The following is a 27466-nucleotide window of genomic DNA, read 5'->3' as shown; positions in this document are numbered from 1 at the left end:
GAGGATGCTTACATTTCACTGATCTTGTATTTTAATTAATTTTACATTACCATTTAGGTAAAACTCAAAATATGAGTGCATGTCAGAGCTCTGTGGTCCTAGAAATGAATGGGCAATGAAAGAAAGAAACACACAGCTTGTCTTCTGTAGAGACGTTCCTGGAAGATGGTCCTTCTTAGTTAGCTTAACATTATGTAACATAGCCAACGTTTTAACAACTAGTCAAAAACATTTCAACACATTTTCATCATTTGTTGGGTGTTTCATTGGACTCCTAAATCATCCTGCAAAGTAAACATTCATATATTTTTACAGACATGCATAAATTGGAATAAAGGCTTATATGCTCCTATATTCAGATATTCTCTGGTAGGAAAAATTATTTGTGAAGATTTTTGTAGAAAATGAATAAACATACACAGTGATTTTCTTCCAGGCATCTCTTGAATTTTCAAATATGAAAATGTAAATAGGCATGTAATGTGTTAACAAGACATATTCATTAAGAAATTTGGTGTCTGACTTACCTATTGGATTTATATGGAAGAACAATACCTGAGTTCTTAAAATGGTCTCCAACATTATCTTGTGCAAAGTTTGTGAAGAATTAACAAGGATGCAGAATATCAACAGAGACCTTGTGATACCGAAAAGGACAGTAGACACAGTTAACCCTGAAATAAAGAAACATCACTCAGCACAAGATCTCTGTCTGATCCTTAAGCATGCTAAAGCATGGCAGGCAGTTTAGAAAGATACTGTGCATTTTATTCTATAAATAAAATTCATATAGAGATTTACATATATACAGAATTTAAAATATATATATATAAAGTAAATTCTGTAAGATTTTAATGCTTTAAAAAGTACATTTAAAAGAAAAATATAAAAATCACTGTTTTCTTCCCACTAAATGGAAACAACATGGGGGAAAATGTGTAAACTGCAGCTTGATTCTAGGCTTGCCTAATTCAATTACAAGTTCCAATAAAACTTATAAGACAGATAATTATACAACTAGAAGATCTTCCTTTCTCCACATTTCAAATCTCATTATTTACAACATGTCCCATAATTTGAAAGAAAGGTATGCTTTGGTAAAAATGAAAGTGTTAGTTGCTCAGTCAAGTCATATTCTTTGCAACACCATGGACTGTAGCCCCCAGGCTCTTCTAAGCATGGAATTTTCCAGACAAGAATACTGGAGTGAGTTGCCATTCCCTTCTCCAATGTTTTGCTACCAGCACATGAATTAACGGGGAAAAGGAGAAATGATCTACCATTTCCTTGCAATTTACAAGGGAACTCTACTTAATTCTCTGTGGTGACTTAATTGGGAAGGAAATCCAAAAAAAGGATATATGTTCAATGGTTCACTTGGCTGTACAACAGAAACTAACACAACATTGGAAAGCAAGTATAATAAAAATTAATAAAAATTAAAAATATTAAAAATAAAGTAGCTACTTCTATGCCCAAGTAGATATAAAGAGCATGAAAATACCATGTTAGGTTGCAAGTGGACAATCTCTTAAATAACTGAACTGCAAGAAACTACAAATTATATTTTGACATGAGATAATCTAAACAAAATAAACTAATCTCTCACTATTTAATAGCACCCCAAAGCATTTATAAATAAATTAATCATTTAAATTTATGTATTATCAATGATATAAATGAGCACTACTATGCATATAAAAATAAAAATAGCCCTCCAAACATCTCTTCAACTCACAATGCTATATTGAATGGAGATAACTTCAGCAATATATATTCCATCAAGTACTTTTTTCCATTTAGCTGCCATATCAGTGTTATTTAAATACTGAAAGCTGCTTAAATTCCTGAATTCCACCAACAGGCATTTGCCTTAGCCCACAATCCTATATGAATGTGTAACAGAATCCCTTCCTTCTTCTTTAAGGCCTCATTGTCCACCAATTCAGAAGGTAAACAGCTGGTAGATTCAAACTTCTTATCAAGTGATTAATAAAATAAATACCAAATTTCAATGAGTGGATTTTTACATAACTTACTCTTTGCAGAAAGCTTTCACAAGCATTTCCTGTGAGGATATTTAAATTTTTACTTATTTACAAAAATATATTGGGGTATAGTTGCTTTACAATGCTGTGTTAGTTTCTGCTGTTCAATAAAGTAAATCAGCTATATGTATACATACATCCCTTCCCTCTTGGACCTCCCTTGCCCCCATCCCTCTCCTCTAGGTCATTGCAGAGCACTGAGCTAAGCACCTTGTGCAACATAGCAGCTTCCCACTAGCTATCTGTTTTACACATGGTAGTGTGTATATGTCAATCCTAATCTTTCAATTTATTTCCCTCACCTCCCCATTCCTGCTCTGTGTCCACACATCTATTCTTTACAGCTACGACTCTAGTCATCCCCTGCAAATAGGATCATCTGTACCCTTTTTCTAGATTCCATGTTGCTGTTGTTGTTTGTTCAGTTGCCAAGTCGCATCCAACACTTCGTAACCCCATTGACTGCAGCACGCCAGGCTTCTCTGTCCCTCACCATCTCCCAGAGTTTGCCCAAGTTCATGAATTGGTGATGCCATCCAACCAGCTCATCCTCTGTCACCTTCTTGTCCTTCTGCCTTCAACCTTTCCCAGCATCAGGGTCTTTTCCAGTGAGTCAGATGCTTACATCAGGAAGCCAAAGTATTGGAGCTTCAGCTTCAGCATCAGTACTTCCAATGAGTATTTAGGGTTGATTTCCTTTAAGACTGACTGGTTTGATCTCCCTGCTGTCCAAGGGACTCTCAATCTCAAGTCTTCTCTAGTGCCACAGTTCTAAAGCATCAATTCTTCAGTGCTCAGCCTTCTTTATTGTCCAGCTCTCACATCCGTGCATGACTACTGGAAAGGATATAGCCTTGAGTATACAGACCTTTGTTGGCAAAGTGATGTTTCTGCTTTTTAACACACTGTAGAGGTTTGTCATAGCTTTCCTGCCAAGAAGCAATTGTCTTCTAATTCCATGGCTGCAGTCACCATCTGCGGTGATTTTAGATCCTAAGAAGAGGAAATCTGTCACTGACCCCACATTTTCCCCTTCTGTTTGCATGAAGTGATGGGACTAGATGCATGATCTTTTTTTTTTTTTTTTAATATTCAGTTTTAAGTTGGCTTTTTTACCCTCATTATTCACCCTCATCAAGAGGCTCTTTAGTTCCTTTTTGCTTTCTGACATTAGAGTGCTATCACCCACATATCTGAGGTTGATATCCTCCAGCAATCTTGATTCTAGCTTGTAAGCCATCTACCCCAGCATTTCACAAGATGTGCTCTATGTATAAGTTAAATAAACAGGGTGACAATAAACAACCTTGTTGTACTCCTTTCTCAATCCTGAACCAATCAGCTGTTCCATACAGGTTTCTAACTGTTGCTTCTTGATCTGCATACAGGTTTTTCAGGAGACAGGTAAGATGGTCTGGTATTCCAATCTCTTTAATAGTTTTCCATAGTTTGTTATGATAAACACAGTCAAAGGCTTTAGCTTAGATAGTGAAACAGAGGTAGATGTTGTTCTGGAATTTCCTTGCTTTCTCTATGACTCAGAAAATTAGTAGTTGTCTTCTGCTTTTCCCCAGTAGCTTATTGGACACCTTCTGACCTGGGGAGCTAGTCTTTTGGTGTCATATCTTCTTGCCTTTTTATGCAGTTCATGGGTTCCTTATGGCTAGTACAATGGAGTGGTTTGCCATTCTCTCCTCCAGTCGATTATATTTTGTCAGAACTCTCCACTATGATCCATCCGTCTTAGGTGGCCCTACATGGCATAGCTCATTGTTTCATTGAGTTACACAAGCCCCTTCACCATGATAAGGCAGTGATACGTGAAGAGGCTAGATTCCAAATGTATGCATTAATACAAGTATTTTTTTTGTGTGTTTTCTCTTTCTGACTTACTTTACTTTGTGTGACAGACTCTAGGTCCATCCACATCTCACAAATGACCCAATTTCATTCCTTTCTGTGGATAAGTAACATTCCAGTTTACATGTGTGTTAGTCACTCAGTCCTGTCCAATTCTTTGCAACCCAATGGATTGTAGCCTGCCAGGCTCCTCTGTCCATGGAATTCTCCAAGCATGAATACTGGAGTGGGTTGCCACTCCCTTATCCAGGAGCTCCTCCTGACCCAGGGATGAAACTCAAGTCTCCATCTTTGCAGACATATTCTTTACCATTTGAGCTACCCGGAGAGCCCCCCTCCCCCGATCCAGTGTCTATATGTACCATAAATGAGATGAAAAGACACCCCTGAGAATGGGAGAAAATAATTACAAAATAAGTAACTGACCAGGTGTTAATCTCCACAATATACAAACAACTCATGCAGCTTAATATAAAGAAAAAAAAAAAAAACCCAATCAAAAAATGGGCAGAAGACCTATATAGACCTTTCTCCAAAGAAGACATACAGATGGTCAAGAGGGACATGAAAAGATGCTCAATATTGTTATTTGAGAAATGCAGATCAAAACTCTAATAAAGTATTATCTCACACCAGTCATAATGCTCTCATCAAAAAATATACAAACAATAAATGCTAGAGAAGGTGTGGAAAAAGGGAATCTTATTGCACTGTTAGTAGGAATGTAAATTGCTACAGTCACTATGGAGAACAGTATGGAGGTTCCTTAAAAAACTGAAAATAGAACTACCATACAACCCAGAAATCCCACTACTGGGCATATACCCTGAGAAAACCATAATTCAAAAAGACACATGCACCCCAGTGTTCATAGCAACACTATTTACAAAAGCTAGGACATGGAAGCAACCTAAATGTCCATCAACAGATGAATGGATAAAGAAAGCATTTAAAATTTTTGTTAAAGACATCCTTTAAATAGTATGTAATGCTTTACTATATATATTCTAAATATTCTTGTGAATAGAGAAATTCATGTTAATAGTGAATATTAGTCTGGCAAGCCAAATTTTGAATTAATCACACAGTTGGGGAGGAGGGAACACTGTAATCTAAGGGTAAGAAAGAGAAGGAATCCTAATTCCAGACACTGGACTTCCCCTGCTTAGCTTCTCAAGTTATTAGTGAAGCCCAAGAGATGAGCAGTGTGGAAAGAGGAGCTTTGCATACCTGGGAGGGAATAATGCTTTTATTTATGGCCCATGCAGCCAGAGGATTTCATCCAAGATCAATACAAGTCTGTTTATTCAGAAAGAATTGGAACAACCTGAACCATAGGGTGGAATTCATTTGTAATCCCCTTCCTGATGTTCAAGCTGGTTTTAGAAAAGGCAAAGGAACCAGAGATTAAATTGCCAACATCCGCTGGATCATAGAAAAAGCAAGAGAGTTCCAGAAAAATATCTATTTCTGCTTTATTGACTATGCCAAAGCCTTTGACTGTGTGGATCACAATAAACTGCGGAAAATTCTGAAAGAGATGGGAATACCAGACCACCTGATCTGCCACTTGAGAAATTTGTATGCAGGTCAGGAAGCAACAGTTAGAACTGGACATGGAACAACAGACTGGTTCCAAATAGGAAAAGGAGTTCGTCAAGGCTGTATATTGTCACCCTGTTTATTTAACTTATATGCAGAGTACATCATGAGAAACGCTGGACTGGAAGAAACACAAGCTGGAATCAAGATTGCCGGGAGAAATATCAATAACCTCAGATATGCAGATGACACCACCCTTATGGCAGAAAGTGAAGAGGAACTCAAAAACCTCTTGATGAAAGTGAAAGTGGAGAGTGAAAAAGTTGGCTTAAAGCTCAACATTCAGAAAACAAAGATCATGGCACCCGGTCCCACCACTTCATGGGAAATAGATGGGGAAACAGTGGAAACAGTGTTAGACTTTATTTTTGGGGGCTCCAAAATCACTGCAGATGGTAACTGCAGTCATGAAATTAAAAGACACTTACTCCTTGGAAGGAAAGTTATGATCAACCTAGATAGCATATTCAAAAGCAGAGACATTACTTTACCAACAAAGGTTCGTCTAGTCAAGGCTATGGTTTTTCCTGTGGCCATGTATGGATGTGAGTTGAACTGTGAAGAAGGCTGAGTGCCAAAGAATTGATGCTTTTGAACTGTGGTGTTGGAGAAGACTCTTGAGAGTCCCTTGGACTGCAAGGAGATCCAACCAGTCCATTCTGAAGGAGATCAGCCCTGGGATTTCTTTGGAAGGAATGATGCTAAAGCTGAAACTCCAGTACTTTGGCCACCTCATGCGAAGAGTTGACTCATTGGAAAAGACTGTGATGCTGGGAGGGATTGGGGGCAGGAGGAGAAAGGGACGACAGAGGATGAGATGGCTGGATGGCATCACTGACTCGATGGACGTGAGTCTCAGTGAACTCCTGGAGTTGGTGATGGACAGGGAGGCCTGGCGTGCTGGGATTCATGGGGTTGCAAAGAGTCAGACAAGACTGAGTGACTGATCTGATCTGATCTGATCTGCCCATCCATATAATGTTATAAGATTTAGCTAAAGCACCTACTAGAATACATAGTAGCTACATATTTCCAGTGGCTGATTTTCTCAATATGCAATCCTGGCTTAAGTACAAAAATTCATTATGGAACAAGTTAAGAGTCTTCATCCAAATTTTTCTTCTTCTGCTGCTGCTGCTACATCACTTCAGTTGTGTCCGACTCTATGCAACCCCTAGTAGATTTTTAAAATAATTATTCTAATTAATTCATAGAGTAAATGCAATTCAGATATTTAATCTATTAAGACATTACTGAATTACTCTGAAAGCCCTCATTGCTCACACAGACTCATTGTAAGCACCTTAAACTCTGGTATTCTAGAGTAGATGACTCAAATTTACCTGAATAAACTCTTAAGTACCAGTTCAGCACAAATACTACATCTTCATCTTCTTTCAAATATCCCCCAAAATACAGGTCACTTTGTACATTCGCCCTATGGAACAGAAAATTTTAAATATTACACTATAGATATACATAGAGTTTACACAGATATCACCAAAAAATTACCTCAACTCAAGAAATGTATATTATGCTGGAAAAATATGAATCACGACTTTCAGTTTTCAAAATTTTCTGTGAAGACAGACTTAGAAAATGAACTTGTGGTTGCCGAGGGGAAGGACAGTTAGAGAGTTTGGATGGTCATGCACAAACTGCTAGATTTAAAACAGGTAACCAACAAGGACTTATTGTATAACACATGGAACTCTGCTGAATGTTATAATAACGTGGCAGACAGGAGGGAAGTTTGCGGGAGAATGGATAAATGTATATGTATGGCTGCGTCCCTTCACTATTCAAAAGAAACGATCACAACATTGTTAATCGGCCACCTCCCACTACAATATTAAAAGTTCAAAAAAATTTTTTTTTCTATAAAGAAGCTGCTGAAGGGAGGGACATGGGGAGAGACCACAGGGGGATCAATACCACCCACAGTAACTTTCATCTTTCTTCAGGGAAACTACGTGAGGGTCAGAAGAGGAGGCTGAACAAGCCCCATCTCCCCCCCTGAGTCTGTGGGAAAGTGAGGCTTCGTGTAGACTTCACAGCTCTTTGGGTCAGGCCAGAAATCACTCACCAGAATGCAAGCCACCAATCCTGCAGGATGTAGGCAACCTGGAGCAGGAAACAGCAGTCACTCAGACATTGACATCACTGAGCCTCACACCCTGCTCACTAGGATGGAGGACAGAAAGGCTCCAGAACATGGAGATGCTCCTTCCGGCTCAGGTCTGTGCCAAGCCCCACACCCCAGAGGACCACAGGTCAGGGGAGGGCATCTTACATGTTAATATATTTAAAAGAAATCCCCTTTTCCCTAGAAGACTTTGCTCCCCAAATATAATGTACTTCAATGCAAATCCAAGTGGACTCCAAAGTCAGTAATAACAAAACAAATGTTGGGATTTTGGAAAGCAAAAAGCTTGTCAGGTACAGTGATGGTCAGTTCTGGGTGTCAGCTTGGTTGCGCCAGTCTCAAGTGATTCAATTAAATACTCATCTAGATGTTGCTGTGAAGGTATTTTGTGAATGTGGCTCACATCCATCATCAGAACCTAAATAGAGGAGATCACTCTCAATACTGTGGTTGCCTCATCCAGTCAGACAAAGGCCCTAAGAGCAAAATCTGAGGCTTCCTGGAGGAGGAAGAAATTCTGTCTCAAGATATCAGGGTCAGCTCCCACCTGAGGTTTCAGTCTGCAGGCCTGCCTTTCTGATTTCACATTCACCAAGCTAGGCCCACAACTGCATGAGCCAAGTCTTTGAGATAAATCTCTTAATACAAATATATTAAAAGAATTATAAAATACAATATAAATAACTGAGTGCACAAATCAAAATAAACTCCCTTACGTACCTGAGCTGCTATGTTTACTAGAATAAGGAAGATGATGACAGGCCAGTAAGCACCAGCTGTGAAGTAATTCTTAAAGGTCTTAAAACCAACTTTTCCTTTCAAATGGTACTCTAGAGGTAGTACAACCTGTATATTCTCAGTCTAAAAGGGAAAAAGAGCAGTGAGAAATGGAATTTTAAAAAATGAACCTCAGCACTCATTATCCGAGAAATGCAAATCAAAACCACAATGAGGTATCACTTCATGGCAGTTAGAATGGCTGTGATCCAAAAGTCTACAAGCAACAAATGCTGGAGAGGGTGTGGAGAAAAGGGAACCCTCTTACACTATTGGTGGGAATGTAAACTAGTCCAGCCACTATGGAGAACAGTGTGGAGATTCCTAAAAAAACTGGAAATAGAACTGCCAAACGCCCCAGCAATCCCACTGCTGGGCATACACACCGATGAAACCAGAATTTAAAGAGACATGTGTACCCCAATGTTCATTGCAGCACTGTTTATAAAAGCCAGGACATGGAAGCAACCTAGATGTCCATCAGCAGATGAATGGATAAGAAAGCTTTGGTACATATACACAATGGAGTATTACTCAGCCATTAAAAAGAATACATTTGAATCAGTTCTAATGAGGTGGATGAAACTGGAGCCTATTATACAGAGTGAAGTAAGCCAGAAAGAAAAACACCAATACAGTATACTAACGCATATATATGGAATTTAGAAAGATAGTAACAATAACCCTGTATGCGAGACAGCAAAAGAGACACAGATGTATAGAACAGTCTTTTGGACTCTGTGGGAGAGGGAGAGGGTGGGATGATTTGGGAGAATGGCAATGAAACATGTATAATATCATATATGAAACAAATCACCAGTCCAAGTTCGATGCATGATACTGGTTGCTTGGGGCTGGTGCACTGGGACGACCCAGAAGGATGGTATAGGGAGGGAGGAGAGAGAGGGTTTCGGGATGGGGAACACGTGTATACCTGTAGCAGATTCATGTTGATGTATGGCAAAACCAATACAAAAAGTAATTAGCCTCCCATTAAAATAAATACATTTATATTGAGAAAAATAAAATGAAAATGAACCCCAAATTTCAAGAGTTCAACAATGTCCTCCTCTGCAAAGCTGTGGGAAACAGACATACCTCATACACTGATAGGAGTGCAGGATGGTCTATCTCCTATAGAGAAGGGTGTGGGAATATCTGGCCAAACCACATATGTGTTTACCCTTGGACCCAGCCATCCCACTCATAGGAATCTATGAGAAATAATCAAACATCATTCACATGAGGTTATTCACTGTTGGGGAGCTTTCCTTAAAATAGAACATGACTCTCAACACACACACAACAAAATCAATTAATGTATAAATGCAGAAACTTCCTCTAAAATAACACACAAAATGATATGGAGCTAATGTATCCCTCCAGATGACTTGTGTCATTCAATGATAGAAACATAAAACATACTTGGGACTCAAAACACTAGCCAAATACAGTAAACTGAGTTCACAGAGAGTTAGAGTTACATAGCACGTTGCAAGCATATGATCTGAATCTATTTAGTTCCTAAATTTCAGAGAGTGATTCTTGAGTTTAGAAAATGAATCAGAATCATTCCAGGCTCCTGGGTTTGCATATCAAGGAATATCTGTGTATATTTTTAAGCGGGATCTAGTGCATTTCTCTCTGGAGGATTTAGAATGCGTTGTAGAGTCACAGAAGCCTAGTGTGTCCTTGGCTCTCTCCTGGCCACGGGGATTCAAGGTCGATAAGATGTGGTTCTCAGTCTTGAAGGGTAAGAAAGGAGGATGGGAACTAACACTGAAGTGTCTACCATGTGTCAGGTCCTTTGCACATGTTATCTCTGACCTATCACAAACCATCTAACACTGAGGCAAAATAATACCATCAGTCACCTGAGTGCTAGAACATTCCAACATACAGGAAAAGTAGCTGATTTAACGTGGCAACAGCAGGACTCAGTCTAAGGGGGTCTTCACATTAAGCCTTGGGATGTATAAGGGAAACTGGGGCCAACCAACATGAGTAGGATGTAACTATGGTTAACTGAAGAGTTCTCAATCAGTGTGAGCCACATTCACTCAGAAATTTATAGCAGTGCACCCACTGCTGATGTCTCCATCCTACACTCAAAGGGGAACCCCGAGCAGGCTTGATTCCTTCATGCTCTTCTATCAGTTCCATGGAACAAGACTTTGGGAACCTTAGGGTCTACTTTCGGACAAATGAAGAAGTCATGAGCAGAGCAGACTGAAGGTCCGTGAGACCACCAAGAGCAGACAGACCCGGGCACACTGCAGGATGAGAAACTCACTTCTTGGTCTTCTGGAGCCGCATCTTTCAATGAGCGTCTGGGAGACTGGAGAGACTGAACCAAAGACTCAGAGATCACAGTGGGAGTTCCTGGAACTGGAGATGGTTCAGATTGCTCATTCCCCTTCTCAAAACGGGAAAAAATATCTATCCCGGATTTCAGGAACTCAGAGTAAGTTCCTCTTTCTATCATTATCCCCTGAAATAAAAAGTTGAGAGGAATTAATTTATATTTGATAATATTAAACCAACCTAAATACTAATCAAGAAAAGCTATTTTGTCTTAAATTAATATTCTTGAAAAAAATAATCCCTGGTTCTAGAATTCTTGTTGAGAAATCTAATTCAGTCATCTCAGTACAGAACTGATAATTGGGTTCTCTGCCAAACCTCATCCCTGTGTTAGGTGTTGGGGATGTGAAAGAAAGGTGTGCTCATGTGTTAAAAATGGAGGCCATTGACATGACTACCATGGGCACTTAGGGAAGGAAGAAGCATGGAGGTTGGTGGCAGGATCAGCACAGTCTTTTTAGATAACATGGGAATTGAGAGAAGCCTCATGTGACAATTCCAGGAAAGAAATTTAAACTTAACCCAGAGGTGGGCACAAGTACATCTGCATACAGGTAAGAGTCTCTCATTAAATCTTCACTGACCACTGTCACTGTCACACTATCATGTGCCTGGCGGGGATAATAGAAACCAGCCCTGGACAGAAAATCCATGAGAGGCCTCTCCATGGTCTCTACAACTGCCCCCACACACTCAGCAAGTTCCCAACTGAAAATTCAATATTCCACTTTTTAAAGTAATTAAACAAGGAAGTCATGGGGCTGGGGTGGCTCTGAAGCCTTGGAGGTCTGTGCCCACAAACCCAAACCTAAGCCAGAATCAATGTACTCAGATCTGAGAAAAAACTTAGGAACAACCAACCACAAGCAGCCAACTAGGCTTCCCCAAATCAGGTAACTGCTTAAGCTACATCCAATCAAATAATTTTCTTTGAACACATGTGACACTTCCTTGCAGTTTCCCTCCCTTACAAAGTCACATAAAATAATGTGCAGACATTTTGCTATTTTCTGACCCCATGAAACCAGACTCAGCTTATTCACTCAGTAGCGAAAAAAACATCAGGGGGAAAAAAAAAAAATCTCAGCATGCAAAACACATCAAATGAAAGCAGCTGTGGTTAAGGCAGCTCAAGTGGAGGGAACTGGCCAGGACCCTCGCTGGGACCCCTCTCACCCTCTCCCCTGAGGGGGTCTACTGGGAGAAATGCAGGGAAGCCTTTGGGTACCATCTGATACTGAAAAACTAGAAAATTATGCAGGATATATCAGGTCTTGTTCCACTCGGGAGGCAAAATTCACACACCTCTTTAATGAAATCACCACATCAAATTTGTAATACGTATGCACAGTGAAATGACTGGTGGTATAAAGATAGAAATTTCACTCAATGGTCAAGCATTGACAATTCTTGGGGGGATGAAAGGACAGCCATTCCCCATCTGCTGTGAACAGAGGGACCAAACAAACAGTAAAGATGAACTCCAACTCATGCAGGGGTGCTCACCAGGGGGCAAATAGCTGTTTTGTGAGTACTAAAATTGGGTGTAGTGTCCTCAAAGGAAGCAATAAGGGGACCCCAAAATATCTAGGGACTGGCTAAATAGGTTATTCCCCTGCCACTGATCCTGTGCTCATAACACTGCACTGTCAACACGGGTTTACACACTAGAATCACCCCCTCTGCACATGAAATCAACTGCTCTCAAGCTTGAGAAACCTTAGCCTCTCCCCCGACTTCTAGAGGAGTGGAGAGGAGTTAACACATGGAAGTGCTTCCAGAGAGGCAGGGGTTCTGTATTTTAATAATCTTTCTTGGAGCAGAGATTCATTTCAAAAATCAGGGATCTGACCAAGGGCTTGTGGAACATTCATAGGTTAACAACAAAGGTGCTGAGACCCAGAGGTAAATGAGCCAAGGAATGAAGCATCAAATGACCACCAAGTCTGAAAGCTTCTCACTAATCTCCATCCCACCCCTAGTCATGCTAGGAGTTGTGGGTGGGATGGTGCCTCCTCCTCAAAACGATGTGTTCAAACATGACACCTGTGAACATGACCTTATTTGTATAGTCTTTGCAGATGTAACCGAGTTAAGATGAGATCACAGTGGAGCAGGGTGACCCTAAGGCCAGTAAGACTGATGTTGCTATGAGAACAGAAGAGACCCAGACTGACACGGGGACAATGGACATGTGACATCAGAGGCAGAGACCACAGCACTGCAACTGGAAGCCAAGGAACACCTAGGAAGGCCGGTGAACACCAGAGGCTGGAGGGAAGGATTCTCCCCTGGAGCCTTCAGGGAGAGCCGGGCCTGCCAGCACCTGGATTTGGGACTTGAAGCTTCCAGAACAGGGCGACAATAAACTTCTTTTGTTTTAAGTCACCCAGCTTGAGGTACTTGGTTACGGCAGCTCTAGAAATGAATACTCTAGCCTGAGCCCACACTTCTGTCTTCTCAGCTTTACTAAGACTCCTAACTGCTTGGTCACCCCTCCAGTGACCATCAGAGAAATCTCTTAACTCCCACATCAGACCACATCCCTCCTCTGCTCTGGAAGATCCAAGACTTCCATCCCACTTCTGGGCTCGCTGCCCACTGCCTGGAGACCAGCTCCCACTCATGCCCCTGCTCATTTTCCTCAGACCCCCTGGTCTTCCTGCTGTTCCTCCAACCTGCCAGGTAGCTCCTTCCTCAAGACCCCCTGTCTCAGACCCCCTCCCCCAGGTGACTCTGTGGCCACCAAGATCATGTCACTCAGACCCCGTGAGGCACCAGCTCCTCAGGGAGGCAAGGATGTCACCTTCTTTGTCACATCCTCCCCATGAGAACAGGAGCCCTGTGAAGGCAGGGCCTTGTCCTCCTGCTGCAAAGGCTCCGATACGTATCCGGCACATAGAGACTTGTGCAAGGAGACCAGAGACTGGAGACACCAGCAGAGAGGATGTCTCTGACCCGGGTGCTCAGCTACCTAACCTCGCTTCTGGTGCTAATGGAATATGCTTTTTTTTTTTTAATTTTTTGTTTTATTTTATTTTTTACCTTTACAATATTGTATTGGTTTTGCCATATATCGTAATGAATCCGCCACAGGTATACATGTGTTCCCTGTCCTTAACCCACCTCCCTCCTCCGTCACCATACAATCCCTCTGGGCCGTCCCAGTGCACCAGCCCCAAGCATCCAATATTGTGCATCGAACCTGGACTGGTGATTCATTTCATATATGATATTATACAAGTTTCAATGCCATTCTCCCAAATCATCCCACCCTCTCCCTCTCCCACAGAGTCCAAAAGACTGTTCTATGTATATCAATATGTCTTTTGCTGTCTCGTATACAGGGTTACTGTTACCATCTTTCTAAATTCCATATATATGCGTTAGTATACTGTATTGGTGTTTTTCTTTCTGGCTTATTTCACTCTGAATAATAGGCTCCAGTTTCATCCACCTCATTAGAACTGATTCAAATGTATTCTTTTTAATGGCTGAGTAATACTCCATTGTGTATATGTACCACAGCTTTCTTATCCATTCATCTGCTGATGGACATCTAGGTTGCTTCCATGTCCTGGCTTTTATAAACAGTGCTGCAATGAACATTGGGGTACACGTGTCTCTTTCAATTCTGGTTTCCTCAGTGTGTATGCCCAGCAGTGGGATTGCTGATGTGTATGGCAGTTCTATTTCCAGTTTTTTTAGGAATCTCCACACTGTTTCCCATAGTGGCTGGACTAGTTTGCATTCCCACCAACAGTGTAAGAGGGTTCCCTTTTCTCCACACCCTCTACAGCATTTATTGCTTGTAGACTTTTGGATCACAGCCATTCTGACTGGCGTGAAGTGGTACATCATTGTGGTTTTGATTTTCATTTCTCTGATAATAAGTCATGTTGAACATCTTTTCATGTGTTTGTTAGCCATCTGTATGTCTTCTTTGGAGAAATGTCTAGTTATTTGGCCATTTTTTGATTGGGTCATTTATTTTTCTGGAATTGAGCTGTAGCAGTTGCTTGTATATTTTTCAGATTAGTTGTTTGTCTGTTGCTTCATTTGCTATTATTTTCTCCCATTCTGAAGGCTGTCTTTTCACCTTGCTTATAGTTTCCTTTGTTGTGCAGAAGCTTTTAAGTTTAATTAGGTCCTATTTGTTTATTTCTAGTATTCTGGGAGGTGGGTCATAGAGGATCCTGCTGTGATGTATGTTGGAGAGTGTTTTGCCTATGTTCTCCTCTAGGAGTTTTATAGTTTCTGGTATTACATTTAGATCTTTAATCCATTATGAGTTTATTTTTGTGTATGGTGTTAGAAAGTGTTCTAGTTTCATTCTTTTACAAGTGGTTGACCAGTTTTCCCAGCACCACGTGTTAAAGAGATTATCTTTAATCGATTGTATATTCTTGCCTCCTTTGTCAAAGATAAAGTGTCCATATGTGCATGGAATTATCTCTGGGCTTTTTATTTTGTTCCATTGATCTATATTTCTGTCTTTGTGCTAGTACCATACTGTCTTGATGACTGTCACTTTGTAGTAGAGCCTGAAGTCAGGCAGGTTGATTCCTCCAGTTCTATTTTTCTTTCTCAAGATTGCTTTGGCTATTCGAGGTTTTTTGTATTTCCATACAAATTGTGAAATTATTTGTTCTAGCTCTGTGAAGAATACCATTGTTAGCTTGATAGGGATTGCATTGAATCTATAAATTGCTTTGGGTAGTATACTCATTTTCACTATTTGATTCTTCCAATCCATGAACATGGTATATTTCTCCATCTATTAGTGTCCTCTTTGATTTCTTTCACCAGTGTTTTATAGTTTCCTATATATAGGTCTTTAGTTTCTTTAGGTTGATATATTCCTAAGTATTTTATTTTTTTCATTGCAATGGTGAATGGAATTGTTTCCTTAATTTCTCTATTTTCTCATTATTAGTGTATAGGAATGCAAGGGATTTCTGTGTGTTGATTTTATATCCTGCAACTTTACTATATTCATTGATTAGTTCTAGTAATTTTCTGGTGGAGTCTTTAGGGTTTTCTATGTAGAGGGTCATGTCATCTGCAAACAGTGAGAGTTTTACTTCTTCTTTTCCAATTTGGATTCCTTTTATTTCTTTTTTTTGCTCTGATTGCTGTAGCCAAAACTTCCAAAACTATGTTGAATAGTAATAGTGAAAGGGGCACCCTTGTCTTGTTCCTGACTATAGAGGAAATGCTTTCAATTTTTCATCATTGAGGATAATGTTTGCTGTGGGTTTGTCATATATAGCTTTTATTATGTTGATTTATGTTCCTTCTATTCCTGCTTTCTGGAGAGTTTTTATCATAAATGGATGTTGAATTTTGTCAAAGGCTTTCTCTGTATCTATTGAGATAATCATAGGTTTTTTATTTTTCAATTTGTTAATGTGGTGTATTACATTGATTGATTTGCGGATATTGAAGAATCCTTGCATCCCTGGGATAAAGCCCACTTGGTCATGGTGTATGATCTTTTTAATGTGTTGTTGGATTCTGATTGCTAAAAATTTGTTAAGGATTTTTGCATCTATGTTCATCAGTGATATTGGCCTGTAGTTTTCTTTTTTTGTGGCATCTTTGTCAGGTTTTGGTATTAGGGTGATGGTGGCCTCATAGAATGAGTTTGGAAGTTTACCTTCCTCTGCAATTTTCTGGAAGAGTTTGAGTAGGATAGGTGTTAGCTCTTCTCTAAATTTTTGGTAGAATTCAGCTGTGAAGACGCCTGGACTTGGGCTTTTGTTTGCTGGAAGATTTTTGATTACAGTTTCAATTTCCGTGCTTATAATGGGTCTCTTAAGATTTTCTATTTCTTCCTGGTCCAGTTTTGGAAAGTTGTACTTTTCTAAGACTTTGTCCATTTCTTCCACGTTGACCGTTTTATTGGCATATAATTGCTGATAGTAGTCTTTTATGATCCTTTGTATTTCTGTGTTGTCTGTTATGATCTCTCCATTTTCATTTCTAATTTTACTGATTTGATTTTTCTCCCTTTGTTTCTTGATGAGTCTGGCTAATGGTTTGTCAATTTTATTTATCCTTTCAAAGAACCAGCTTTTGGCTTTGTTGATTTTTGCTATGGTCTCTTTTGATTATTTTGCATTTATTTCTGCCCTAATTTTTAAGATTTCTTTCCTTCTACTAACCCTGGGGTTCTTCATTTCTTCCTTTTCTAGTTGTTTTAGGTGTAGAGTTAGGTTATTTATTTGAATTTTTTCTTGTATCTTGAGGTATGCCTGTATTGCTATGAACTTTCCCCTTAGGACTGCTTTTACAGTGTCCCACAGGTTTTTGGTTGTTGTGTTTTCATTTTCATTCGTTTCTATGCAAATTTTGATTTCTTTTTATTTCTTCTGGGATTTGTTGGTTATTCAGCAGCGTGTTGTTCAGCCTCCATATGTTGGAATTTTTAATAGTTTTTCTCCTGTAATTGAGATCCAATCTTATTGCATTGTGGTCAGAAAAGATGCTGGGAATGATTTCAATTTTTTTGAATTTACCAAGGCTAGATTTATGGCCCAAGATGTGATCTATCCTGGAGAAGGTTCCGTGTGCACTTGAGAAAAAGTGAAATTCAATGTTTTGGGATGGAATGTCCTATAGATATCAATTAGGTCTAAATGGTCTATTGTATCCTTTAAATTTTGTGGTCCCTTGCTAATTTTCTGTTTAGTTGATCTATCCATAGGTGTGAGTGGGGTATTAAAGTCTCCCACTATTATTGTGTTATTGTTAATTTCTCCTTTCATACTTGTTAGCATTTGTCTTACATATTGCAGTGCTCCTATGTTGGGTGCATATGTATTTATAATTGTTATATCTTCTTCTTGGATTGATCCTTTGATCATTATGTAGTGACTTTCTTTGTCTCTTTTCACAGCCTTTGTTTTAAAGTCTATTTTTTCTGATATGAGTATTGCTACTCCTGCTTTCTTTTGGTCTCTATTTGCATGGAAAATCTTTTTCCAGCTCTTCACTTTCAGTGTGTATGTGTCCGCTGTTTTGAGGTGGGTTTCTTGTAGACAACATATGTAGGAGTCTTGTTTTTGTATCCATTCAGCCAGTCTTTGTCTTTTGGTTGGGGCATTCAACCCATTTACGTTTAAGGTAATTATTGATCCTGTTGCCATTTACTTTATTGTTTTGGGTTTGAATTTATACACCCTTTTTGTGTTTCCTGTCTAGAGAATATCCTTTAGTATTTGTTGGAGAGCTGGTTTGGTGGTGCTGAATTCTCTCAACTTTTGCTTGTCTGTAAAGCTTTTGATTTCTCCTTCATATTTGAATGAGATCCTTGCTGGGTACAATAATCTGGGCTGTAGGTTATTTTCTTTCATCATTTTAAGTATGTCTTGCCATTCCCTCCTGGCCTGAAGAGTTAGGATTAGGATTAGTTAAGTTAAGTTAGTTAAGATCAGCTGTTATCCTTATGGGAATTCCCTTGTGTGTTATTTGTTGTTTTCTGAGAAGAGACTACCCTTGCTTCCTTTCATCCAGTCTACTTAAGAAACAAAAAATTTAATGTTTTCCCCTTGATGCTTTTAATATTTGTTCTTTGTGTTTGATCTTTGTTAATTTGATTAATACGTATCTTGGCGTGTTTCACCTTGGGTTTATCCTGTTTGGGACTCTCTGGGTTTCTTGGACTTGAGTGATTATTTCCTTCCCCATTTTAGGGAAGTTTTCAACTATTATTTCCTCAAGTATTTTCTCATGGTCTTTCTTTTTGTCTTCTTCTTCTGGGACTCCTATGATTCGAATGTTGTAGCATTTAATAATGTCCTGGAGGTCTCTGAGATTGTCCTCATTTCTTTTAATTCATTTTTCTTTTTTCCTCTCTGATTCACTTATTTCTACCATTCTATCTTCTAATTCACTTATCCTATCTTCTGCCTCTGTTATTCTACTATTTGTTGCCTCCAGAGTGTTTTTTATCTCATTTATTGCATTATTCATTATATATTGACTCTTTTCTATTTCTTCTAGGTCCTTGTTAAACCTTTCTTGCATCTTAATCCTTGTCTCTAGGCTATTTATCTGTGATTCCATTTTGATTTCAAGATTTTGGATCAATTTCACTATCATTATTTGGAATTCTTTATCAGGTAGATTCCCTGTCTACTTTCAATTGCACTCTCAGGGAAGCTGTGGGCATAAAAGTACCGAATTGCATCTGGATGAAATGTATACCAATGTACAGGCTGCCCAAAGTTACTACAAAACATATATATATATATATATATATATATATATATATATATATATATAAAATATAGGTACAAAATTGATAACAAATACCAAAAAGCTAAAATTAAAAATCTAGAAGTAGAGTTTGGAATTTCAAAAATACAATGTTAAAGAAAAGAAGAAAAAAAGAAAGAAAGAATGAGAAAAAGAGAAAAAAAAAAAAACAAGGTCACAAAAATTATAAAAAATATCTATATGAAGTTTGCTTTTTAAAAGAATAGGGTCTTTTTTTTTTTTTTTGCAAAGTAATAGTAGGTTATAAAAGTGAAAATTAAAGGAGTAATAGAGGGCTTAAAATTTTTAAAAACATTAAAAAAAAAAGATAGAATTATCTTTAAAAAAAAAAAAAAAGAATGATTGTAAAAATAGTAAAAATATATCTAGGACTTTCTCTGGTGTTGTTGTCGGTATTGTGGGGTCAGTTCATTTTTGGCTGTTTCCTTGGTCCGGCTTATATTTCTCAAGATCTATAGCCCCCTTCCTATGTAGTCGGTACTAATGACAGGGTTTTAATCTTGCCTGTCGCTTTCAAGGCAGTTCCCTCTATTATAGCTTCTTCTGTTTGCTGGTCTCTTCAGTGTCTGATTTCCACCCTGACACAAAGGGGGCGGTGGTGGACACCTTTTTTTTTTTTTTAGGCTCACTTGTTTAGTCGCGCTGTGGGAAGGGAGGGACGCTGCAAACAAATAATACTGGTGTGTGCTTGCAGTGCCTCAGCCACACTGGGCCTGCCCCCCACTCACGATGCTTATAGCCTCCCTGCCCACACTGCTCAGGCTGTAGGTTGCTCCACCGGGAACCATCTGAAGCTGGCCCTGGGCTGCTTGCACCTCCCAGGTCTAAGCCGCTCAGGTTCAAGCACTTGGGTAGTCCTCAGAGGTGCAGACTCGGTTGGACCTGCGTTTTGTGCCCTTCCCAGGTCCAAGCAGCTCAGGTGATAAGGTGTTTGGCGAGCATGGTTGCTGCGATTTACTGCCTCCCCGCCGCTCGGTTTTCTGGGTGTACAACTGGCACACCTTCTCAGGCGGATGTTGACCATCTAGAACCCCAAGAAGTCTTAGTTAGCAAAGAGGCCTGTTTATAGTTTTGTAGATAATGTCTCTCTGGGTCTGCAATTGCCCCCTTCCGGCTCTGGCTGCCTGTCACCGGAGGGGGATGGTCTGCTGCTGGCTATCTCTGTTCAGTCCTTTGTTTCGTGTGTGGGCCTGGCGGTGTCTTAGGTTAGGGCAGGCTTTTCGCGTGGTAGTTATCCCACAGTCTGGTTTGCTAGCCCAAATTAGTTCGTTCAGATAGCGCTCGGGGCATTCAGGCCAGATCCTTACTCTAAGCGATGCAACCCGCACCTCCCTGCCCAGCCCCCGCTTGCTAGTGGTGGGTGCAGGCGCCTGTGCTGCTTCTCCGCTGGGGGAGTTACTGTTGGGCTCGTAATCTGTGGGGTTTAATTGTTTATTTATTTTTTCTCCCTGTTATGTTGCCCTCTGTGCTTCCAAGGCTCGGCACAGACTCAGCAGTGAGAGTGCTTCCTGGTATTTGGAAACTTCTCTCTTTTTAAGACTCCCTTCCTGGGACTGAGCTCCATCCCTCTCTCTTTTATATTTTTTCCTACCTCCTTTTGAAGACAATGGGTTGCTTTTCTGGGCGCCTAATGTCCTCAGCCAGTATTCAAAAGTTGTTTTGTGGAATTTACTCAGCGTTTAAATGTTCTTTTGATGAATTTTGGGAGAGAAAGTGGTCTCCCCGTCCTATTCCTCCGCCATCTTAGCTCCTCCCCTGGAATATGCTCTTGAGGCAAACTATGTATGACAATTACCTGGATACAAACAGATCTTAGAATCTCTAAGTGATACACTTGACTTAAGTCATGGAAGAGGAAAATAAAAAAGTTCTAAATAAAACTGTATCATTATCTTTAACAAATTTCATTAGGACAGTGATGATTCAATAACCCTGTGGTTGCACTTTTATACGCTTTAAGGGTTTATATGGCTTAGAATGTAATAGTGACATTTCTACAGAGCTTTAGGTTCATCCTCCAAGGCATGAACACCAGCTCTGGGAAGAAAGGGGCAAAAAACTGAGGGAGAAGAGGGCGTTTACCATGAACCCAGGAGAGTAACCTGAGGGGAGTTTTGTTCTTCAACACACCTGAGGGCTAGCAATTCCACAGACTTCTAGAAATTACTTACATCTTTCAACATCAGAATCTGACTTGCATCTTTTAGGTATTGCAACTGATGAGTGACTAAAATTGTGATCTTCTCCTTCAAGGCCTGATGAACACACCTACAAATGTAAAAGGCACAGGAAGCAAAAGCACATTAATGGAGTGCCTCAAACTGAAAACTTATATTTTGAAAACAGTGAGACAAAGACCACACAGCAGTCAAAGATCTTAGTTTAAATGCCAAATCAATAATAAAAATTAAATAAAAATCAATTAATCCAAATAGATTATTAAATTAATAAGCAGCAAATTTGAATCTAGTGCTACAAAGAATTATTAAAACCAGTCCAGTGAAGGAGGCCCTAACAGCTAAGTTTTTTCCTCTAAAACTCAGCTTAACAATTATTGGCATGTTTCATAAAGGAAAACAACTGAGTAATACTGAGACTTCAAAACTTGACTAAACTAAAACACTATTTTATCACTATCCTGGAATGGGAGAAGAGGGATCCATGTCATTTAAAAATATGTACATTCTTTGACAGCTTTCTAGGCAATTATTTATAATTAATGATGTAAATATTCACAACAAAAAATTAATAGATTCTTGGGACTCTTTACCAGAGTACATTTGCTAGACACTTGCTCCCAAAGAATATTAGATAGAAAATGAATGTCAGCGTGGTGTCCACCAGTCTCTACAACATTCCCAGTTCCATCCAAGAAGCAAGACTTCTTTCATTAGGACTGAACACTTTCCAAACATGAAAGTAAAAGAACAGAATCCAAATGGCCCAAATCACAGTGGAAATCACCCAATGGCTCAGAGTACCCACCAGTTCTCTTAGTCAAGACATCACTCACTATTCAACCTTAAATTTTTTTCACAGTAAGAAAACTACTCCTCCATTTCACATGTAGACCCCTAGGGACTCAGCCCCAACCTCATCACACAGGGTCCACAATCCCTCCAGGGAACCAAATGGGTGAGTCTGGGGCCCAGTGACCACAGGCAGGGCTCCAGGCAGGTACTCTGGGTTCTCCAGCACCTTGCAGAGCAAATCTCAGGAACCTGGGTCAGAGCTCAGCCTGTGAGTGAATCAGATGAAGAGTCTGGAGGCAGCAGGCTGCAGCTCAGTCCCTCTCACGAGCCTGACGTCAGATGAGCAACTCAAACTCAGTTTTTTCATCTCAAAGCAAGGTCAATGACATCTCATCCACATGTTCTGATAAATCAAACCACCAATCTACTCAATAAATGTCATCTTACTTCTCCACTCCTCCCTAACCATGAATGGTCATGTGCTTTGGACTCAGGACAGAAAACTCTTAAGGGGACATTCTGGACACTGGGTCTGTGATTGGAAACAAGACCCTAGGATGTAAACACATACACCATTGCTTTGCTAAGTCCAAAAGGATTCATTTTTACCTTTTGACATGTGTTAGCTCAGTGATCATACCTAAGTTTCTTGATTAACACCTTTTCAAACTTAGTACTAAAGCTTTTAAACAGAATTTTTTCTCCTTAATTCATAATTGCCTGCCAATAGTCCTCCAGTGTTCTTGCCTGGAGAATCCCAGGGACGGGGGAGCCTGGTGGGCTGCCATCTATGGGGTCCCACAGAGTCAGACACAACTAAAGTGACTTAGCAGCAGCAGTAGCAGTCCCTAAAGATGAATGTTAATCAAATCTGATGGGATGTCCAAGATTAATCAACCCAAAGTTTTAAGATGTTTTCTTCCTAAGATCCCATCACAGAGGCAGTAATACAAATAATTACAATGAAATGATCAGTTGATGGCTTTGAATTTTTCGTAAATAATGTTTTTATCCAAATCACTAGAAAAATACACTATTTTCCAAGTTTTTAAAGATTTTCAAGTCATGCCATAGAAAGGATAGAGTCAGCAACCAGTTGTATAACAGCTATTCTTATATAAAGGCCATGCTAATTCTATAATCTTATAAATCCACATATAATCTTATATAAGGGCTGTATTAAGAGGGAACACATCCCTTGATGGAGGCAATACAAATAAGACAGAGTCCCCACCTCCATTCATTGAATCAGCAGAGGTTTGCTGAGGAGCCAGGCACTGTCCTAAGTGCTGAGGAACCACCTACATGTCAAGATAGAAGACAATACTCTGCACCATGTAGATGACACACTAAACAAGCATAGAAAATGCACTACTCGGCTGTGACCTGTGCTCTGAAGGTAAAACAAGGGTAGCTGATATCTTAGATGTGTAGACAGGAGGGTGAGCTGTGTAGGCAGGAGGGTGAGCTGTGTAGACAGCAGCATGGGAATCTGATCAGGACAGACCCCAAGACCTGATGACGCGGGAGGCAGGGGTCTAGTGATGTGGGTGGGGCTGAACCAGGATGGGATCCATGGCTGGACACAGGTGAGATTGCATCAGTTCATCATCTAAGGCCCCTCGCCTTCTGTCGGTGATAGAATCCACCATGTTCACAGCATAACGTTGTAAAAGTCATGAACCTTAAATTCATGACTGAAGAAAACAACAGCAGGTAGAAGTGTGGTTCATTCACTTTTAATACAAAACTCTCCCCATGGCTAAGCTTACACATGACCACCATATCTCACAGCATATTGTTCCATCCGCTTCTCTAACTTGAAAGCACTCTCCAGGATGCAGAGAAAAGGGAACCCTCTTACACTGTTGGTGGGAATGTAAACTAGTACAACCACTATGGAGAACAGTGTGGAGATTCCTTAAACAACTGGAAATAGAACTGCCATATGACCCAGCAATCCCACTGCTGGGCATACACACCAAGGAAACCAGAATTGAAAGAGACACGTGTACCCCAATGTTCATTGCAGCACTGTTTACAATAGCCAGGACATGGAAGCAACCTAGATGTCCATCTGCAGATGAATTCATAAGAAAGCTGTGGTACATATACACAATGGAGTATTACTCAGCGATTAAAAAGAATGCTTTTGAGTCCGTTCTAATGAGGTGGATGAAACTGGAGCCTATTATACAGAGTGAAGTAAGCCAGAAAGAAAAACACCAATACAGTATACTAATGCATATATATGGAATTTAGAAAGATGGTAACAATAACCCTGTGTATGAGACAGCAAAAGAGACATAGATGTAAAAAACAGTCTTTTGGACTCTGTGGGAGAAGGTGAGGCTGGGATGATTTGAGAGAATAGCACTGAAACATGTATATTATCATATGTGAAATAGATCACCAGTCCAGGTTCGATGCATGAGACAGGGTGCTCAGGGCTGGTACAATGGGATGACCCTGAGGGATAGGATGGGGAGGGAGGTGGGAGGGGGTTCAGGATGAGGAACACATGTACACCCATGGCTGATTCATGCCAATGTATGGCAAAAACCACTACAATATTGTAAAGTAATTAGCCTCCAATTAAAATAAATAAATAAATTTAAAAATTAAAGCACTCTCCAGTTGCTGCTGAGTGGTTTCCTAAATTGCTTTCATGCTCTCTGCTTTAAGTTTCCCTAGAGAATGTTTGGTTCTGATTACAAACAACAGTGTTAAGCTTGCTTCTATCAAGTATATATCCAAAGTGGTGCACCCAAAATATTGAAGAGGATTTTATAAATATCTCCTGTGTTTGAAAAAGAACTCAGGGGAACTTTTGTGATCAGCACACTGTACTTGGCACCAAAATGCCTTACTGTCCCTTCCTTGTGACATGGCTGCAATGACTGGCAGAATCTGTTCCTACCCTGATGGAGAACTTGTGCAGATGCTCACAGGATGTGGTAACACATTTGTGAGTTCAGGGTGGGGTGCTGGGAACAGGGAGGCTGAGATACTCATGATGCCAGGTGGGTGGAGGTGGGGAATCCTTATCACAGCACAAGCTCCTGTCACTAAACTCTTGACAAGACACAAGGCACTTCTCTAAGGGAAAATTCATCAAGTCGTGAACAGGAGAGGATTGGAAAGTGGGGTCAGATCAGAGCTGGAGACCATGCCATGTGTCATCTGCTCTTTTCTCTCATGTTCTCAAAGATTCAGTGCTACTATGCAGGTTTGTGTGTATGTGTGTTACAATATACCTAACATGAAATTTACTGTTCCTGCCATTTTAAGCACATAGCCCAGTGGTATTAAGTACATTCACATTATTGTGCAGCCATCATCACCTTCCATCTCCACAACTTTTTCATCACCCCAACACTAATCATGCTTTATACATGGGCAGGTTCCACCAATCTAACAACCCCTGCTTAGTGGATGTGCAATCCCAGCTCCTAGTGTCCAGAGCCCAGAGCTCCTCACAGGCCTCCCTCTCACACTTGCTGACTCTGCTGGTCTCTACTTTGCTATTCTGGACCTGCTGTAAATCAATCACGTCCCCTCAGATTCACATGTTGTCACCTTAGTCATCAGTACCTTAGAATTTGGTGTCATGGACTTTAAAGAGATAATCATTATCCTTAATTATACTGGACCTAATCTAATCTGACTGGTGTGCTTAGATGAAGAGGAGACTAAGACATAAGGACAGAGACACAGGCATGTAAATCAATGAAGTTAGAACACACTCCCCACCATGCACAAAAATAAAGTAAAAATGGCTTAAAGACTTAATTACAAGACATGACACTATGAAACTCCTAGTAGAGATTATAGGCAAAACATTTTCTGATATAAATTATACCAATGTTTTTTTTAGGTCAGTCTCCTAAAGCAATAGAAATACAAACTAAACTATACAAATGAAGGCTTCCCTGGTGACTCAATGGCAAAGAATCCACCTGCCAGTGCAGGAGACACAGAATCCCTCCCTGGTCCAGGAAGCTCCCACATGCACAAAGCAACTCAGTCCATGCAGCACAACTACTGAGCCTGTGCTCTGGAGCCCAGGAACTGCAACTACTAAGCCCACACACCATAGAGCCCGTGCTCTGCAATGAGAGAAGCCACCACAATGAGAAGTCCATGCCTCACAGCTAGAGAGCAGCCCCTGCCCGCTGTAACTAGAGAAGAGCCCTCACAGCGATGAAAACCTTCACAGCCATAAATAAATAATATTTTTAATTAAAAAATAAATAAACAATGGGACCTAATCAAACTTACAAGCATTTGCACAGCAAAGCAAACCATAAAAGTGAAGAGACAACCTACAGATGGGAGAAAATATTTGCAAATGATGTGACAACAAGGGTTTAATTTCCAAAGTATAAAAACAGCTCACACAACTCAACAACAACAAAAAATCCAATCAAAAAATGGTTAAAAGAACTAAATAGACATTTCTTCAAAGGACACATACAGATGGCCAACAGACACAAGAAAAGAAGTTCACCACTGTGAATTATTAGAGAAATGCAAATCAAAACCAGAATGAGGTATCTCCTCACATAAGCTTCAATGGCCATCATTAAAGTAACTATGGCTGAGAGGAGTAAAGGGAACCCTCCTACCCTGCTGGTGGGAATATAAATTGCTGCAGGCACTGTTGAAAATAGAGTTTCCTCAGAAAACTAAAAATAGAATTACCTTATAGTCCAGTAATCCCACTGCTGGGCTTATATCTGGATTAAACTGTAAATCAAAAAGAGACAGGCACTCCTGTGTTTATAGCAGCACCAATCACAATAGCAAAACATGGGAACAACCTAAATGTCCATCGACAGATGAGTAGATAAAGAAGATGTGGTGTATATAGATGATGTAACACTGCTGCTAAGTCGCTTCAGTCGTGTCCGACTCTGTGTGACCGCATAGACGGCAGCCCACCAGGCTCCGCTGTCCCTGGGATTCTCTAGGCAAGAATACTGGAGTGGGTTGCCATTTCCTTCTCCAAAAAAAAAGAAAGAAAGAAAGCTATTTGCAGAAACATGTATGGACCTGGAGATTCTCATAGTAAAGTGAAGTAACTCAGAAGGAGAAAATCAAGTATCATAATTATATCACTTATATGTGGAATCTAAACTATGGAAAAATGAACATATTTACAAAAGAGAAACAGACTCAGATCTGGTGAACAGACCTGTGGTTGCATAGATGGAAGGAGGTGGTAGGGAGGGATGCGCTGGGACTTTGAGGTTAGCAGAGGCAAACTATTATGTGCAGAATGGATAAACAACAAGGTCCTATGGTATAGCACAGGGAGCTATATTCAATACCCTGAGATAAACCATTATGGAAAAGTATATATTTGTGCATAACTGAGTCACTTTGCTATACAAAGAAATTAACACAATGTA

General features: G+C 40.0%; 1 protein-coding gene across 7 annotated transcripts in view; it reads right to left on the bottom strand.

Moving 5' to 3' along the window:
• Window positions 1-27466, bottom strand: part of LOC109567081 (ATP-binding cassette sub-family C member 4-like) — a 166198-nt gene that overhangs the window by 86484 nt on the left and 52248 nt on the right. For all 7 annotated transcript variants that reach the window (XR_011569622.1, XM_070799882.1, XM_070799885.1 and 4 more), the window contains exons 14-19: window positions 21252-21348; window positions 10727-10924; window positions 8377-8517; window positions 7597-7634; window positions 6854-6948; window positions 528-674 (exon numbers count right to left, since the gene is read on the bottom strand). Coding sequence is in view for 6 of the 7 variants with exons in the window: in XM_070799882.1 (XP_070655983.1) it covers window positions 528-674; window positions 6854-6948; window positions 7597-7634; window positions 8377-8517; window positions 10727-10924; window positions 21252-21348 (716 nt within the window). In the remaining variant the exon portion in view is untranslated. The remainder of the gene's footprint in view (window positions 1-527; window positions 675-6853; window positions 6949-7596; window positions 7635-8376; window positions 8518-10726; window positions 10925-21251; window positions 21349-27466) is intronic.

Source organism: Bos indicus, chromosome 12 (assembly GCF_029378745.1).
Source record: "Bos indicus isolate NIAB-ARS_2022 breed Sahiwal x Tharparkar chromosome 12, NIAB-ARS_B.indTharparkar_mat_pri_1.0, whole genome shotgun sequence".
Taxonomy (NCBI): Eukaryota; Metazoa; Chordata; class Mammalia; order Artiodactyla; family Bovidae; genus Bos; species Bos indicus.
The sequence above is the reverse complement of the archived record's forward strand: the minus strand, read 5'-3'. Positions and strand labels throughout refer to the sequence as shown.